This window comes from Corvus cornix, chromosome 18, assembly GCF_000738735.6.
Source record: "Corvus cornix cornix isolate S_Up_H32 chromosome 18, ASM73873v5, whole genome shotgun sequence".
NCBI classification, from domain to species: domain Eukaryota; kingdom Metazoa; phylum Chordata; class Aves; order Passeriformes; family Corvidae; genus Corvus; species Corvus cornix.
The window spans coordinates 9484173-9502724 of record NC_046347.1 but is presented as its reverse complement, the minus strand read 5'-3'; the positions used below and the strand labels follow the sequence as shown (position 1 = coordinate 9502724).

The window sequence follows — 18552 nt, the reverse complement described above, 5'->3', positions numbered from 1 at the left end:
TGTTATGGAAATAAAAAATGGAAAGTTGAGTACCTTTGCATTTCTTTACACAAAACTGTTCTTTGTTGTAGTAGGCCCTGATACAACCTGAGGACCTCACAGCTCATCTGCAGAACTCCTTTAAGGTTTTTTTGTAATGGAAAATATAATTCTCCATTCCTCCAAAAGTGTTTTTACACTTGCACTTTTGCATTTTCTGCTTCTTAATGATCACAAAAATAGCAGTTCAGGTATGGAAAAAAAATTCTTTCACCAACCTTAGGCACTTAAAAAATTTAAGAAGTTAATCTTATCTCCTGCCTAACACCTTTTTGACATTCATGTGTTGGCATTAATTGACTGAAAATGGTCCTTTTTCCTCACACCCTAATCACCAGCACAGGCTCTGGCACTGACAGGTCACAGAATCACAGAACGGTTTGGGTTGGGAAAGACCTTAAAGCTCATCCCCTTCCACCCCCTGCCATGGGCAGGGACACCTTCCACTGTCCCAGGCTGCTCCAAGCCCCGTCCAACCTGGCCTTGGACACTGCCAGGGATCCAGGGGCAGCCACAGCTTCTCTGGGCACCCTGTGCCAGGGCCTTCCCACCCTCCCAGCCAGGAATTCCTTCCCAATATCCCATCTAACCCTGCCCTCTGGCAGTGGGAAGCCATTCCCTGTGTCCTGTCCCTCCATCCCTTGTCCCAAGTCCCTCTCCAGCTGTCCTGGAGCCCCTTTAGGAACTGGAAGGGGCTCTGAGGTCTCCCTGGAGCCTTCTCCTCTCCAGGTGAACACCCCCAGCTCTCCCAGCCTGGATCCAGAGGGGCTCCAGCCTTCAGAGCATGTCTGTGACCTCCTCTGGACTCTCTCCAGCAGCTCCAAGTCCTTTCTGTGCTGGGCCCCAGGGCTGGGGCAGCTCTGCAGGTGGGGTCGCACCTGAGCGGGGCAGATGGGCAGAATCTCCCCTCTCCTGCTGTCCTCACTGGGGGATCAGCCCGGGGCATGGTGGATCCTTGGTTCTGGTGACACAGTTGTTGACAGTGTCAAGTTGCATCCCATGAAAAGACCTCACAAGTAATAATCTGATGTGCTTGGCATGTAAAACCTCCACTGGTGCACCATCACATGAAGTGGGGTTTGGGTATTTTAAAATTAAAGGCAGTGTGGTGATTTAATGCCTGCAAAATTATAGCAGGTTCAGTGTTGCTATCAGGGGGAATAAAATCCCGATCAAAAGGGAGCTTTTAGAAAGAATTCTGAGATATAATGCTCATAAGCTGTTTTGTGATGTGTTAAGGCACAGTTTGACATGTGCTGCTGGTTAACCATGCGCTTTCAATTATTGCACACCCCCGCCTAAGAGCCACAGAAGTTACGGAATGATTCCTCACAGGGGGGTGCTTTCCATCGCTGTTCAATATAGGAAATGGGTTCATTTGTGCTAAACAAAGGAAGAAGGCAGGGATGGTGGCAGGGGGGCAGGACATAGCTCAGTGGCAGTAGATAGGTGGAAAAACATGTGTGCTTTGGGGAGATGCCTCTGTGTTCTTCTGCTTCCCTCTGCTGGAGTGCGGCAGGATTCCTGCCTGACCCCCTTTAAACACATCCAGAGCTGTCTGGGCAAGAGACTTCTGCAAGCTCATTATTTATTTTAAATGTTTCTGCTCCATTTTCAGGTTTTTTTCAGTAGTGCCACCTGGAGCCAGTGTGTACAACCCTCTCCTGGTGGCTGTGACTCTGTGGCTGCTCCTCTCTGTGATCACATCTCAGCTTTGAGAGTGATGGATAATATTCTAATTTTTGCAGAGCTGTGTGGGGTGTAGTGGCCTGGTTGCTGTTCATCTTTATAGACCCCAGTCTATTAGAAAGTATGCAAATGCAGAGCTAAATTTATGCCAATTCAAAGGTTTTTCAAATCAAAATTTCTATAATGTCTGTGGTATCAATTGCCCAGAAGTTTTATCCCATTTAATTACACTGTATTGCATTAAGTTGTACTTACAAAAATGGAGGACTGTCCTAACATAGCAGAGAATTCACTTTTTAGCATGAAAATAACACGAATTTTAATAGAGCACATCATTCATCACTGCTGAACAAGTGCTTCCCCACTGCTTTCCCATTGCCACTTCCCCTCTCATAACTTTGACGGATTTTGGAAACAGAAGTAGTTTTTCCCTTTAGTTTCACAATTAATCTATGCCAAGTTTAATGCAAAGTTCAATTTTCTTGCAAATAGCAGCCATTATTTGGCAGTTCATCTGTCAGATCCTGGCTTGGCTCCCTGTGTTTACTACAAAATGGGGCTGCCAGCTCTGCTTTGGGAATTATTGAAAGTTTACATTGATGAAAAGGGGATATGTGAAGAAAATTTACAGGAGCTTTCCTTTAGCTCCATAGTTTGCCTTAAGCCAAAAAAAAAGCTAAAGACAACGTGATTTCCTCTATGATGCATATGAGTTCATTAATGCATGTTTAACACTGGGAAGTATGAACCTGTATTAACAACTGATAAAATAATTACTGTTAATATAAGTAATTAGAGCTGGCAGTGTAGTAATTATTATTAATATGATTGCTTATAATTAAAGTGCAAGCCATAGATTCAAGGGTAGTTCTAAGTGGATCAGAAATCCTTGTGAATACAGGAATAAGATGAAAAAATTTTGTCACCTGTAATGGGTGGATAGTGGTCTCTTGACTTTCTCTGGATGTTCTCAGACTTGTTTCCTAAAAAACAATACCTTCCACACTTTGATTTACCCCAAAAAAACCCAAAACACAAAGCGTAGGATTGAAGCAGAAAATAGGATAAAATACTGATGAAGAGTGTAGTCTCTTATGTTTTTGTCATAGGTTAGCAAGCATAGTCCCGGAAGGGATGTCCTTGCTAAGGGGTGCTTACAGCTTCCTCTGGGACCTGATAGAACCTATCAGCTGGCCAGTTTGAATATGGACAATTCTTTAAGCCACTTAAAGTTGTGACCGCCTCTGTGATCCACACTTAAGAATAGAAACCCTGAGGCAGAGGCTCTCTCTCGTTTCCGGTGCTGGGACAGGTGGCTGCGGGCCCCGTGTGGGGGCCAGTGGGCCACGGCCATCCTGGAGCCGATGGGCCTGTTCCACCCGCGGAACCACCCCCCCCCAGCGCTGCTGCGGGCAGCCGGAGCGGCTCGGCTCTCCCCCCTCTCCACTGCGATAAGCCACATTCCAGCTGCGAGGCCGAGGTGAGATTAACCCTTTTAGTGCTGTGAAGAGCTGAAAACCTGAGGGAGGAGAAAGAGGAGATGCTTAAAGCTGAAATTCTGTTGTGAAGCTGTGATATATCAGAGTATCCCGTTGTAATTTCATGAAGATATGGGGGGTGGAGTGTTCAACTCATGCCTGTTAGCAAAAGCACCTGTGCTGAGATAGGCAGATGCTGACGCAGCTGTAATTTCATGAGAAGTTTGGACAGGGAGAGATGGAAGCGATGAGGACTTTTGCTTCAAATGGGAAAGGAGAAAACCTCAATTCCTAGAGGTGCTCCCAGAGATAGTCCTAAAGATGAAGATGAGGAAGACCCTTTGCTCCCAGGGAAGAAGGGCCTCTGTTCTTAGAGATGAAATGCTCCCAGAGATGGGTGAAGAGAATTTTTGTTTCTGAATGGCTCAACCTTAAAATTGTACCCCAAAAAGCTTCAAGAGTCGACCCTCGAAAGCAGTTGTGGGAAAAGCTGCAAGTCGGGGGAAGGGACTCACATGCGAGTAGAGAGACTCCTCTTCCTAAATGGACTGAACGATATTTGGAAGTGGGCGGCTGTCTCGTTGTGATAATGTTTTCGTAGCATGAGCAAGAAGAGACTCCTCTTCCTAAATGGACTAAACAAGGTTATTATGGAAGTGGCAAACAGACTGAACATCTTAAGGGTTGTCTTTTTACATTGTCAGTGGGAGAAGGGAGGAAGGTGGGGGCAGGAGAAGAGTTCTGAAGGTGGTATAATTTTTTTTTTCTTCTTTTAGGTCTGTTAATAAACTTCTTTATATTCTTTCAAGTTTGGTGCCTGCTCTGTGTTTCTCCTAATTCTTATTTCACAGAAGATAAATAGTAATGAGTATCTTGGACCAAACCACTACACTAAATTGGTGTTTCTGCCCGGTTACAAACCCAACCTGCTACAGTTTTAAATTTTTTTTTAGGACATTCTATTAAAAGGCTCTTGAAAGAGAGATTTCCTACAAAGTTTCCAGTTCAGGAATAGTTTTGGTATTATTTTCCATTGTCCTCTTCTTATTATAAATTATTTAGTGTGTGCCGTTAGAATAATAGCTAATAATAGAACATATGTGCTTCTCCTTACAAAATCTAATTCATATTAAATTGTTCATCTGAAACACCCCACAGTAGGAATTTTCACACAAGGATAGAAAGCTAGGGTTCAGTATAGAAAATACTATATACAGAAAATATAGAAACTTGATTTATTTATTTATTCATGTAGCTGTTTTTTGTTGTTTTCTAAGAATGTTTTTCCTGGGATTTTGTAGTCACACAGAGCTTTGTAGTCAGACACAAGCCCTCACTCGTGTTGCACAGTGAGTGCAGAATGGTTGTCCTTAAATGTCACAACATTTTTAAACCACACACACTCCTGCTTAATGTAATTCCATGCATATTCCATTGTTTGGAATGAAATTATTGGGCAGTGTTACATAATTTCAGTATAATATGCAGGTTCAATTATTTAGTAGACATTGACTGTAATAATTTCCATATATATAATAAAACAGTTCCTTTCCCTCTATACCATTACTTTATGCTCATAAATACCACTTGTGTCAGATGTTAAACACAACTTTAAAACTCTGTTTATTCAGTGTCATTCTTAGGAGCTGTGGCTTTTGTCCTTCTCAGCCACAGATGTCTTACCAGAGTCATGCTTAAGTGTAGATATTTATAAGGCAACAAGTCCCCTTCTGTCATCTAAACAAAACAATTTAGGGAAGAATTAGCTTCCCAACTGTGGTTTAAATTGTTTGGAAGGCACATAGTCACCGAGCCACCAGAGAACCCTTCTGCACAGCCACATTCCCATGACCCTGAGCCACAAGGTCCGTTGCTGTATCTTTAATAAATAATGAAACAGATGTTCTCTGGAGCCGTGGCTGTCACTCCTTGTAGGTTCACTGTGTTTACAAAGTAAATACAGTCGGTAGCAGTTAGCATTTCATATCTCAGGCTGTACAACAAGCAGAATTATTGAAATAGTTTCAATTTGAATTTGTAATGTAAAGTCTTTACTTGTTATCCTGGGTGCTCTATAATTTATTTCCATACAGTGAAAAGTAGTGGTTATAGATTCACTGTAAAACTTAGAATCAATGCCAAAATGAATTCACATGAAGAATGCTACCAAAACACCAAAAACCTTCACAAAGGGTAATATGGCAAAATAGTAAAATTTTAAGGCAAAATTTTGTCTTCTCATAGTCATATTTTTGTGATAATTACTAATCAAAACTCCCAAATTTCTTGAGAAAGTGCTTATACTGGAGGGATCTTTTCTTTTTGAGGAAAGAGTCAGCAGGTTTTCCATTTTGAGTAACATGCCGGGCTTTCCTTTTGATTTTTTGGAAAGCTTTGATTGGCAGGTAAATTTTAAAAATCAGTATATTTATAAGACAATTTAATACTTCTTATCTAATTTAAGGGTATAATACAAAATGTAGACAGAAGAAAAATATTATAATGTGTCATTTTGCAGTTGTGTTTTCATTGAGGACGTTTTAGACCTGGCATTTCATTATTTCCACGGTCTTTCTGAAAAGAGTATTAGCAAGGATTGATTTCAAACCCCAGTGTGGTTTTTAATGAAGGGTTACTACTTTTCCAAATTTCTGACCAAGACTGTGCAGGGATAGTTCTGACTGAAATGCAGCTGGAGCAGGAAGGAGTCATAAAGGATTTGAAGATAAAGAGGGTGTGCACAGGACAGGGCCATCACAATGTTTGTTTTGGCGTTGTACATCTCCAGCCTGGTGTATGTGGAGTTCTGGAATGAGCCTGACATGGAGGAACCTATGGAAGATGTGGTTTCTTCCTCTGAAGTAAATGTTCCTGGTTTTCCAGAGGGGACCCTTACTGCTAGAGAAACAGCAGATGTCTATGGATGTGTCAGGCATTTAAGTGATTTGGGTGTATTCCCTTTCACTGGTCCTAAATTAGGAAACATATCCAAGCTGCTGGTGGCCTTAAAATGTCTTCACTCTTAAGTTTCTCTGCTCAAAAATCAGATGGGAACAGCAATCTCTGAAAAATATTTACCATGTGCCGAGTTAGAATTCATTCCTTTTCATTTACAACAATAGAGATTATCAACTTGCAGCATTTCAAGATAATCCCATCTGTAAAATCCTGATTTTACAGTCATTGGACTGTATTCCAGATTAGGCCATGAACAGTTTCTTCCCAGTTCTCCTGCTGTATTTTGTGTGACATTTCAGGATGGTGACAGTAACACTGTAATCAGTCTGTGACTCTTCAGCCACAGACTGAACACTGCCATTAAACTTTATGTATGTAAGCAGTCAGTAAATGAAGTTTTAGTGTGCATAAAACATGGGAACAAGCTTGAGCTGACATAGTTTTTTCTTACAGCACCATAAAAAGGAGAATTTGGAACTGAGGTCAACGTGCCTCTGCCAGTGCAGGTACCACTGTTAGGTTCTGAACAAGCTACACACTGAAATGTATTTTTCTGCAGCATGATTTGCAGAGCTGGAAAGCTTTTGGTATTTGAAGTAATAAAGGTGTGTCAATCTTATCTTTTATGACTTGAGAATCTGTGTCTGTTTTTCCCTCCAGGATCCCAGAAGCAAGCACAAGTTCAAGATCCACACCTATGGGAGCCCCACCTTCTGTGACCATTGTGGGTCACTGCTCTATGGACTCCTGCACCAGGGGATGAAATGTGACAGTAAGTGAAGTTTTCCTTGGGCTACCAAAGGGGTGTTCTGGAAAGTCAGTGGAAGCCCTGGATAACAGCTTCTTACTTCGTTTCTGTGGAAAATACCATTTCAAATGTCAGCTATTTATAGTCCTGGTATATTTCAAGTGGATATTTCAGCATCATAATAACCTACTAATGAAAATCACCTCTTCTGCTGAGAACATGGTGTATTCAGCTTGATGTCGCTGGAGAGCCTTTGTCATGGTAATTTTGAGAAAGCCTCTTTTTGGACTGTCTGTGTGAATACACTCTCAAAGACTGAAATTTCAGTTCAGTTTGTAGTCAAGGTCTACTATTTTCCTTGTATGTAATTTGTCTTGGAAGTCTTCCACAGGCAAAACCTAATAGTCAATTTAAACTTAACTCCCTTCATTGCTGACGTGAATGCTCTGTTTTCTTAGTCATATTCCCAGCAAGTCTTTATTCCATTTTCACTTTTTTCCCCCCTTCAACTTCATTAATGATATGTTTAGCTTTCTGAAATAGATTATTTTATTTTCTGTTGTATTAACTCTCTACAGAAAGTATTGCAAGATGGAAACCAGACGTGGCGTTTGGTTGAAATCCAGGCAGCTTTAATCTGAAAGTCTTACCAATAATTAAGCATTTAGTCTTCATTTTCACTTTAAATTAATTTTCACTTAATTTTTAGCTTCTCATGGGTGTCTGAACCATTTTTATGTCCACAGCCTGTGATATGAACGTTCACAAGCAATGTGTGATAAACGTCCCAAGCCTCTGTGGCATGGACCACACAGAGAAGAGAGGAAGGATTTATCTGAAAGCTGAAGTCACTGGTGACAAACTGGAAGTAACAGGTAAACAGCTCATTTTGGAATTTTTCAGGTTTTATAAATGTATGATACACACTGTGAGTTTGTGTGCCTTGGTCAGATCTTTGTGCATTAAAGCCACTGATGGAAAATTTCCTTCCAGAAGCTGGAGGATTTCATACAACATGGCTTTGAATCAAGAAACTCTATGAAGCTGTGTTCATAAAAATCAGTAGAAAAAAGGAAATCTGTAGTAACAGCTTTAAAACCTGGGGAAAATTAGTTAGAAAATCACTGTATTGTCAGTTTTTCATGTTGAAAGCAGCCCAGCAGGATGAGTAGCTGTTCACGAAGTTACCCATCATCTTCAGAGCACAAGAGATTCACTAAACCTTCATCAGCTGAGGAGTTGTTTCCTGTATTTCAGAGTATTGAATAAACAAAGGCAACTGGGATTCAATCCCAAATATTACTCCCAGTGAGTTTTAAAATATAAAAAAACAGTTCTCACATTCTATAAGCTTAAGGTGACCAAGCTGGGGAGGAGGCAGAGAAGGGGAAAAAGGAGAGGGTGGCAGTTTGTTTCCTTGGAAGTGTTTCTCTGTAATTTGTGAATAATCTGTGGTTGTGCACACCCGGATGTGCACACCCACACCCCCCCACCGACCCACCCTGAGCCAGAAGTTTCCAAAAAATACTCCATGAAACCAGTACAGGGCACAATGCATTTGTCACTGCCTGCTTGGTGTTGCAAAATGGAATTGAATTTGGGGGTAAAGTCAGAGTAGGACAAAGTGGGAGGTTTCTTAGAACATCTCAACTCCTGCCTGTGTTTCTTGGTGTGGTTGTCACAACCTGTGGGTGTAGAGTGTCATGTCCGTGTGGCTCAGGTGACAGAGCCTGGTACACACCAAAAGGATGTTTCTTCCCCCCCTACATTCAGTAGAGACCTTTCCCCTTTTCACAGAGGAAATCAGACCATCACTGAATTTTCGCAGCTTCCAGAACCAGCAAACTTCCCTGCTGACATTATCCCTCTATGGTTTTGTTCTTCCTAAATCCAAATAGCTCCATATTCTCCTGTCAAACCCTGTAAAATGCATTGAAAAGGAGACGTTTGATAAAATTTAGTTAGAAAGGATCAGAATAGATCCCAAGTGATGCTTAATTGTGGCTTAACTTTTCAAAGAGCTTCCTGTCAACGTGGGAGGGGGAAATTTGTCCAAGGTGCTGTCATTAAGAGAAGGTGGTTTCACTAAGTAATGAGGCGTTTCAGGGATGGTGATGTGGGTTCTAAAAGTAATTGTACCATGAGAGGGAATTAATTTAAAAATCATCCAAGTGACAAAATTTAATATTTGCTTTATTCTAGGCCGCTTTGCAGCAAGGCTCTTAAATATGGCTTAAACTTTCTGCAATAATACACATAATGTGACAAATAACATGTGCTTACTTCCTGATGATTCAGTTGGTTTATAATCGTTTTAGGGACAAAAACATTTATCACAAGTCATTGTGGAACGAAGGCACTGTAAAGTGATTATACAAACAAAGGATCCTTTTAGTTCAGAGTTTTATTTGAAAAGGTCTTGTCTGAGAGGTGAACATGGTAAAAATTGTAACAAATTTTGTAGGTTTTCTCCATAGGCTCTTTTTGGTGTGAGTGTACTTGGCAAATGTCATTTCTATTGTGTTTATAAATAAAACATTTCCATCCCACAATTAAGTAGGTTTCTGGACAACAAGAAGAATGTTTACTATAACTTTGTTATGTATAAAACAATTACAGTGCTGTGGTTGTGGCTGAGGCTTGTCAGCATTTCCAAGCTTTCTGAAAATTTCTTTAAATAAAAATTATAATTGTCCTGAAAGCAAGCTGCTTTTTTTGTTTTTTACGTAAGAAATACCATATGGACTAGCCAAAATGACATTTCAGGTGCCTTTTGTGTATGTTTAACTGAAAAGGAAATTAGCAATTGCCAGTTCATGGACATATTACAAAACATAAAAAAAATGCTCCTAGAATGTCATTGCTTCTAAAATATTTATTGACAAAAGCTTTGTTGGAATATACAGTTCTCAGAGCTCCCAGGCACAACATCACTGCCCTTAGCTTTGGGAAAGGAGGTGAATTAAAGGTCCAGGAGGTTTAGGAACAGCAGGAAAAATAATCAGTGACTGACTGTTTGGTTTGAGCCTTTGTCTGAATCTTTTTCAAAGGAATTACTTTGTAGGTGTTGAACTCCTTCAGCTGAATTCCTCAATATCCCTGCTCTGCACCCTGTTTTGGTTGTTAATTAGTTCCTGCTGATTCTTTCCCAGCCAGCCTTGATTACATGCAAAACATTTGTGCTGCTAAATGGGGACCTGCCACTGGTGTTGGCAAATTGCAAATCCTTAGGCATCCCAACCATCCCAGCCCCACCAGGACACAGCTGGCAAAGGACAATTGCAGAATGTGGTCCTTTAGGTGATATGGTTTATTTAGCACATCCCAGTTTGTCTTTCTTTCCCTCTGCCTTCTTCTTTGGAGGGTTTTCTGGTGCCTTTTGTTTCTAAGAAGCCCCACACTACAGGCACACTGAATGTTTTCCTGGTAAAATGTTGGAAATAGGGCTGGTTTTTAATTCCCAGTGAATTCTAGGAAGGAGGTGAGGCAGGCACTTCTGGGTGGAGCTGCCCAGTGGCTCCCTCAGATTATCTACAATCTCCGAGTTGGCAGGTTCTGAATGGAATTAATGGTGGGAGTCATTCAGTCCTGTGTATAAACACACTTAATTCCAGTTAACTGAGTCAGATCTTCAACCCCGGTGCATCAGTGTGGACACACAGGTTTGTCTGTGGGAATTGTAGAGCCTCTGCAACACTTCTTCACAAAGGAGTTGGAATTTTGGATTGATTTCCTCTGCCATAACCTCACCATCTTCCCAGGGCTACTCAATCTGCCCCATTCAATGCTCATTTGTGTTGTAATTCTTAAACATCAGTGGTTTATCGTCAATGGTTGAGTTACTTGCTTGAGAGCTGTGTTGAATATTAATAATTTATGGCACTTACAGTACAGAAATGTGGTAGTTTTCTTTTTATAGAAACACTCTTGAAACGCATATTTCTGAAATCTCTGAGTTCGTGACCCTTTCATAGGTTGGATTGACATAGGGGGGTTGCTCTTAAGCATAGTAAAGTGCTTTTTGCTATTCTTAATCTCTGCTTTTTACACTGAATTTTCTTCCTCCTGATGTGTGTTAAAAGTTTTTTCACTCTTTCATTTACTCCTTGACCCATCTTATAATTTAGGGCTCTTCTGAGTGAGCTTGTAGGTGGTTGAATCACAGTTCTGATTTTTTAAACTTTATTTTTGAATTATTTTTATAGTGAATGAACAATAACCTTTGTGAGAAAAATAACCCCATCTGGTGCATTGATATATAAAATGCTGCCACAATACTGGGACTTCAAACTGTGACCTCTCAGGCACTGGAAGTTGGATGTGACAGCAGCTGACAAGGAGGATCTGCCCTCCTGACACTTATTTAGAAAAAGGATGGTGGTGACTTTCTGGCAACTAATGCACCCCCTGTTACATAAATCTTATTAAAACACATATAGGCACAGCACAGAATTTTCAGGGGGTTTTAACTGTATTTGCCTAAGCTGCAAGGATCAGAAAATCTGGTTTTATTCTTCAGTGGTGCTTCTGTTTAAAAGCAGAGGAAAGCTGGCAGTGATCCCTGCAGAGGCTGGGAGCACACAAGCGGCTCTCCAGCAATGATCTCCCAGGAGCTCCGTGCTCCCCACTGGACATTTCTCAGGTTATTTATGAATGTGTGAATGCTGAGCCACCTCCTGGCACTGCTCATTATGTCCTGTCACGCTGCTTGTTGAGGGCAGCTGGAGCAGGAGCCCCCACCCAGACAGGCTGGGGACACAAACTGCAGAATTCTGGCACATTCCTAGATCCTCATTGTTTCCTTAAAAGACCCCACTGTGCACACACTCTGATAATTTTATTGTGGTTTTCTAGGTCAGTGTCAGTGTCTGTCTTTGTTAACATTAATTTCATAATCTGCAGCTGATTTTAAAAGGGAACATCAATTAATATTCTGGCTGTTTGACCAGCTTTTAATACCAAATGCCTATAAAGTGATCCCAAATAATTGTTTCCATGTAGGACATATTTTTAATGTCTCAAAAAACATGAATCTCATGGTTTACTTCACTAATATCTTCTTTCTGACATTCCCAGAATCTGCAGGGTTGCTGCAGTCATTACAGGAAAAGCTATGCCTTTAGCAATGCCAGCCCTGGTGACAACGAAAAGCTTCCTTCCCACCTCAGTCATTAAATTCACTTTACCATGAAGAAACAGGCAATGTAAGGGGTTTAAAAAGACCATTAAGTTTTCAGTAACGGCCATCTGCATGCATCCAGAAATATCAACTAGACCCTGTATATTTAGGTAAGATAAGAATTACAAATGTAACAGCCTGAAGCCTTTTCCATCTTGTGGTAAGATTTATGTTTCATTAAGCAGCTGTCCTGCCCAGTAGCACATATATTTTAAGATGATATTTTTTGTAAATATAATCTTCTTTAAAACGAAAATAGAATTGCTTGTATGAGATTCCCAGGTGAAATTGAGGCTGGAGAACCTATTGCAGACACAAGAACTTAGGACGCAGTGTTAGGGATGATGGTAGATTTTTTATTAGTAGGAGAGAATATCCTAATAAATACAGAGGAATCAAGTCTCTTGTAACATCGGTTCATTTTTCTTCTCGTTCTAGACAAGGATATTCATCAACTGTTCCTTGTACATCACATGTACAGTGCAGGTGTTCATTATGTTGCCATTTTTCAGTGCTCAGGCACTGGGCTCAGAAAGGATATGAAAAGAAATCTTCACTGGGCAGGGGAGTAGTTATGGAATAGAGAAAAGTCTCATCTCTGAAAGCCCTTATAGTGATGAAAACCATAGAGACTGAAAATTGCCTGGAAAGCAGGATTTGTTTCGGAGTCAGTCGTACCTGTGAGTCACAAGCAGCTCCAGAAAAGAAGAATTCAGTGAGTTTTACAAAATCTCATAATAAATATTCAGTGAAAGTAGAGCAGTTTTGGAGGCAGCTTTTGGATTTTGCATACAAAGGAGTACAAACCCAAAAATGGGAAGACTATTTTCAGTAATAGGTAAATCTTTTAAACTGTGACTGAGGAGTGCAGGAAGGTATTGGGGAGACAGTTCCTTGGCTGGGAGTGCAAGATCCTCTGTCACTCGCTCAGCCATCTGTAAACTGGGCAAACCAGAAAGTCTGTACCAGAAACTTCTTCAGGAGGCAATGAGAATTTTGGAACAATTTAACAATGCTGTGTTGTGAGAAGACAGGAGCTTTATGATGTGTTGGAGCTAACAACAGTCCCCCTTTTCCTTCATTTCTCTGGATACCATGCCAGGTGAGACCACTGGAGTCTTGCAGTGTCTCCTAAAAGCAGCTTTTGCCATGTGGATGAGAGATTTCTACTCATCTAAGTTGCCTGTAGGACTAAAAGATTGGCAAGAAAAGGTTGCTGTGATTAGTAAACTGTTTTATTATCCACATTTGGGAATTCAGGAAAAAGGTATCTGTGACTCACTCGTAAAGCAACTGAGTGGACTCATGCTGCGAATCATTCAGCTTTGTCCTGGGGACAGAAACATTTATTTAGTCATTCCCATGATTAAATTTATCTGCTGGTACCACAAGAAGCTATAAATCCACAACTGCATATGGCTTGCAACTCTTGACCTACACAATCCCATGGAAAAAGTTTCAGCTTTGTTATCCACTCTCTGAATTCCTTAAAATCCTGCCTGAATTTCTTCTCTTTACATGAAATGTCAGTTGTCTCTGCCAGCCCACTCTGTTTTATTTAGGTTTTTATTTAAAGTATGAATACCTAAGAACCAGCTCTGTATTTGCTTATGTCCTTACATTATTCCTGGAAAAGCGGGAGTCCCAAATTTAGGCTCCTGGATGGATACTGCTGGTTTATAAGTAGCACTTAATAGAAGAGCCATAGGACAGATATCAAATAATCTGCATTTTCTGCTGAATACACATTTATGATCTCTGGTGCCGGTTTGGACAAATTTGGAGGAAAATATCCTCTGACAGAAGGCAGGTTATAACCACCCCTCCCGCACCCATCTTGGGAAAGATGAAATTTTCCTCAGAGGAAAGTGAAAGAGATAAAAACTATTTATTTAACAAACACACGGGAAAAGAATAATAATGCTAAATAATAAAACCTCTCGCTGTGGAGAGAAACCTGGGAAAATCTCAGAGTCCTTCTGTAGATGTAATCTCTCTCCTCCTCCTTGAAGCTGGGTCATGGGCCCACCTCTAGGGCCTTGGTGGGAAATTCTCCCAATGTGTTCTGATGTTGAAACAGTCCAGAAGAGAAGAAGGGAAAAACCAAAGTCCCAGGAAAACAAAGTTCAACTCTCCATCTTCCTCAGGAGAAAAGGAGCCGAAAGCTGGCTGAAGAGCAAGAAGGGTGCTTCCTCTGCTCTTGCTACCGCAGCAGAAGAACACAGAGGAGTGTGTGTATTTGTGTCCTTGAAACAACTGCTTGAAAAGTGTGCTCAGGTTTTTTTTTCTCTCCCCCCTCTCAGGCTCAATTTAAAGGCACAGAAAGGCACAGTTAATTTCTGGGCATGGAGCAGCGATAGGGGATACACATCATAAAGTCACCCCAAGACATTCCACCCCTTATCCCATATCGTTGGCTCAATGCCCAAACTAATATATTCTAATTCTACACACACACATTAATACATAAAAATACAGCTATGTACTAACAGGGACAGTGGCACTCAGCAAGCAGTGGTATACAGGCATTTCACATTACAGATGGTTTTCACCCAACAATCAGATCTCCCTGTGGTACACAACGTGTTGTTCCATCTTTCTGCATTACCCACCATGTGCAACCAGGTCCCTGAGCAAAAACAACTGCACGGATGTGTTTGTCTGTACTTGAGGCAGAATTCCTCCACCTAGTCTTTCCTAACAGACCTCTGACATGCACTACTGGGACCTTGTCTCCATCTGCTGTATACAGGGATTCAGATTAGGCTGGACCAGCTCTATTGGTGGAACCTCAGGTGTTAACTAAGCAGGTGACGTTTGCCAGATGCTGCTCCCAATTTTTAAAAGTTCCCCCACCCAGTGCCTTCAAGGTGGTTTTCAACAATCCATGGCACTGTTCCACTTTGCCTGCAGCTGGTGCATGGTAAGGGATGTGGTACACCCACTCAATGCCATGTTCTCTAGCCCAGGTGTTGATAAGGCTATTCTTGAAATGAGTCCCATTGTCAGACTCGATTCTCTCAGGGGTGCCATGCCTCCAAATGACTTGCTTTTCAAGGCCCAGGATGGTGTTCCGGGCAGTAGCATGAGGCACAGGGTAGGTCTCCAGCCATCCAGTGGTGGCTTCTACCATTGTGAGCACACAGCACTTGCCTTGGCGGGTTTGAGGCAGTGTGATGTAATCAATCTGCCAGGCCTCCCCATACTTGTATTTGGACCATCGCCCACCATACCACAGAGGCTTCACCCGCTTGGCCTGCTTGATCGCAGCGCATGTCTCACAATCATGGATAACCTGGGAGATACTGTCCATGGTTAGATCCACCCCTCAGTCTCGTGCCCACTTATAGGTGGCATCTCTGCCCTGATGGCCTGAGGCATCATGGGCCCATTGAGCTAAGAAAAACTCTCCTTTATGTTTCCAATCTATCTGTGACATTTCTATCTTTGCAGCCTGATCTACCTGCTTGTTGTTTTGGTGTTCTTCATTAGCCCTACTCTTGGGGACATGGGCATCTACATGGCGGACTTTCACAACCAGCCTTCTTACTCGGGCAGTGATGTTTTTCCACTCTTCAGCAGCCCAGACTGGTTTTCCCCTACACTGCCAGTTGGCCTTTTCCCACTTTTCCAGCCACCCCCATAGAGCATTGGCTACCATCCATGAATCATTGTAGAGGTGGAGCTTTGGCCACTTCTCTCTTTCAGCAATGTCCAGGGCCAGTTGAACAGCTTTGAGTTCAGCAAGTTGGCTCGATCCACCTTCTCCTTCAGTAGCTTCTGCAGCCCATCATGGGGGACTCCATACAGCTGCTTTCCACTTTTGTTTCATCCCTACGATGTGACAAGAACCGTCGGTGAAAAGAGCGTAGCGTGTGTCTTCTGATGGCAGTTGATTGTATGGTGGAGCTTCTTCAGCATGTGTCACTTGTTCTTCTTCATCAGTGAGACCAAAGTTTTCACCTTCAGGCCAATTTGTGATTATTTCCAAAATCCCAGGGTGATTCATTTTTCCGATATGGGCGCACTGTGTGATGAGAGCAATCCATTTGCTCCATGTGGCATTGGTGGCGTGGTGGGTAGAGGGAACCTTTCCTTTGAACATTCACCCTAGCACCGGTAGTCAGGGTGCCAGAAGCAGCTGTGCTTCAGTGCTGATTACCTCTGAGGCAGCTTGGATTCCTTCATAGGCTGCCAAGATTTCCTTCTCTATGGGAGTGTAGTTGGTTTCAGACCCTCTGTAGCTTTGGCTCCAGAATCCCAGTGATCGGCCCTGAGTCTCACCAGGCACCTTCTGCCAGAGGCTCCAGGACAGACCATTGTTCCCGGCTGCAGAGTAGAGCACGTTCTTCACCTCTGGTGCAGTCATGACTGGGCCAAGGGCTACGATGTGAGCGATTTCCTGCTTGATCTGGGCGAAGGCTTGCTGCTGTTCAGGGCCCCAGTGGAAATCATTCTTCTTGCGGGTAACCAGGTAGAGAGGACTCACAATCTGCCTGTACTCAGGAATATGCATCCTCCAAAACCCTATGGCACCTAGAAAAGCTTGTGTTTCCTTCTTGTTGGTCGGTGAAGACGTCGCAGTGATCTTATTGATGACTTCAATGGGAATCTGATGCCGTCCATCTTGCCATTTCACTCCCAGGAACTGGATCTCCTGGACAGGTCCCTTGACTTTGCTCTTCTTGATGGCAAAGCCGGTTTCCAGGAGAATCTGGATCATCTTCTCTCCTTTCTCAAATACCTCCGTTGCCACGTTCCCCCACACAATGATGTTGTCAATGTACTGCAGATGTTCTGGTGCCTCACCCTTTTCCAGTGCACTCTGGATCAGTCCATGGCAGATGGTGGGACTGTGCTTCCACCCCTGGGGCAGTCGGTTCCAGGTGTACTGCACGCCCCTCCAGGTGAAGGCAAACTGAGGCCTGCACTCTGCTGCCAGAAGAATGGAGAAAAATGCACTGGCAATGTCAAAAGTGGTGTACCACTTCGCTGCTTTGGACTCCAGCTCATACCAGAGCTCCAACATGTCCGGCACAGCAGCACTCAATGGTGGACTTCATTCAAGCCACAACAGTCCACAGTCAATCTCCATTCTCCTTCAGATTTACGCACAGGCCAGATGGGGCTGTTGAAGGGTGAGTGGGTTTTGCTGATCACCTCGTCTCTCCAACTCGTGGATCATCTTGTGAATGAGAATCACAGCATCCTGAGTTGTCCGGTACTGTCGACGATGCACTGTAGAGGTAGCAATTGGTACTCTTTGTTCTTCCCCCTTCAGAAGACCTACTGCAGATGGGTTCTGATCATCCAGGCAAGGTGTTCTTTGCTTAATGCCCTCTGTCTCCACAGCAACTATTCCAAAAGCACACTTGAGTCCCTTTGGGTCTCTGAAATACCTGTTCCGGAGGAAGTCTATGCCCAAAATGCACGGGGCCTCTGGACCAGTCACAATGAGATGTTTCTTCCACTCACTTCCAGTCAGGCTCACCTCAGCTTCCACCAGGGTCAAATCTTGTGATCCACCTGTTACACCAGCAATAGATACAGATTCCATCCCCACATGTTGCAATGGGATTATTGTACACTGAGCACCAGTGTCAACCAAGGCATCATATTTTTGTGGTTCTGATGTACCAGGCCAACGAATCCACACAGTCCAAAAACACGGTTTTCCCTGGCCTCTACCTGGCTAGAGGCAGGGCCCCTCTAATCCTGGTTATCCTTCTTTCCCTGGGCATGCATCTTAGAGGTTCCTTCAAGGGGATCAGACATGTCATCTTCTCTTCCATCATTTCTGGTGGTTTGGCTACAGGAAACTGGAGCTACTTCCTTTTTGGTAGAACTTCCTTTCTGAGACTTGCGCTCCTTCAATTCATGCACTCGTGCTGCCAGAGCAGAAGTGGGTTGTCTCTCCCACCTCCTCATGTTTTCCCCACTGTCACACAGGAATTTCCACAGCTCACTTCATGGGATGTACCTTCTCTCTGGGGAACATCCGCATTTGGTAGCAGAATCTCTGATCTGTACTGCCGAGATTTGGAGAAGGCCCTCTTTAATCTCCTTCTTGAGTTCCTGGTGATTTCTTCTCTATCTTATCTTCCATTTTCTGCATACATGTTTCCATGCGATTCTTCCATGTGTTGGGCCATGCACGGCATCTGCATATGCTTGGAGTTTCATTGCCTTATCCCGCACAGTCTCATTCCTGCCATCCTTCGGTTTCATCATTGCTAAAGCAGAAGCGTATACTTGTATCCCAAGTTGTATGAGTTTTTGCCACATCACTGGTCAACTCTGACTCTGTCTGGACTCCTCAATCCTGGGTCATTCGTGTAGACAATCTCTACCACCCCTAGTTCTCTCAGGCATTGGATCCCTTGTTCTGTGGTCTTCCACTGGGTTTGCTGCATGTAGAGATCATCTCCACACATATATCTTTCATTCATGCCTATCAAAAC

The 18552-nt window shown here is 42.8% G+C and overlaps 1 protein-coding gene across 3 annotated transcripts in view; it reads left to right on the top strand.

The window, feature by feature from the left end:
- The window catches only part of PRKCA (protein kinase C alpha), a 153704-nt gene that overhangs the window by 86805 nt on the left and 48347 nt on the right, over positions 1 to 18552 (top strand). For all 3 annotated transcript variants that reach the window (XM_039562626.1, XM_039562625.1, XM_039562627.1), the window contains exons 4-5: positions 6825 to 6936; positions 7659 to 7787. In XM_039562626.1, the coding sequence (XP_039418560.1) occupies positions 6825 to 6936; positions 7659 to 7787 (241 nt within the window). The remainder of the gene's footprint in view (positions 1 to 6824; positions 6937 to 7658; positions 7788 to 18552) is intronic.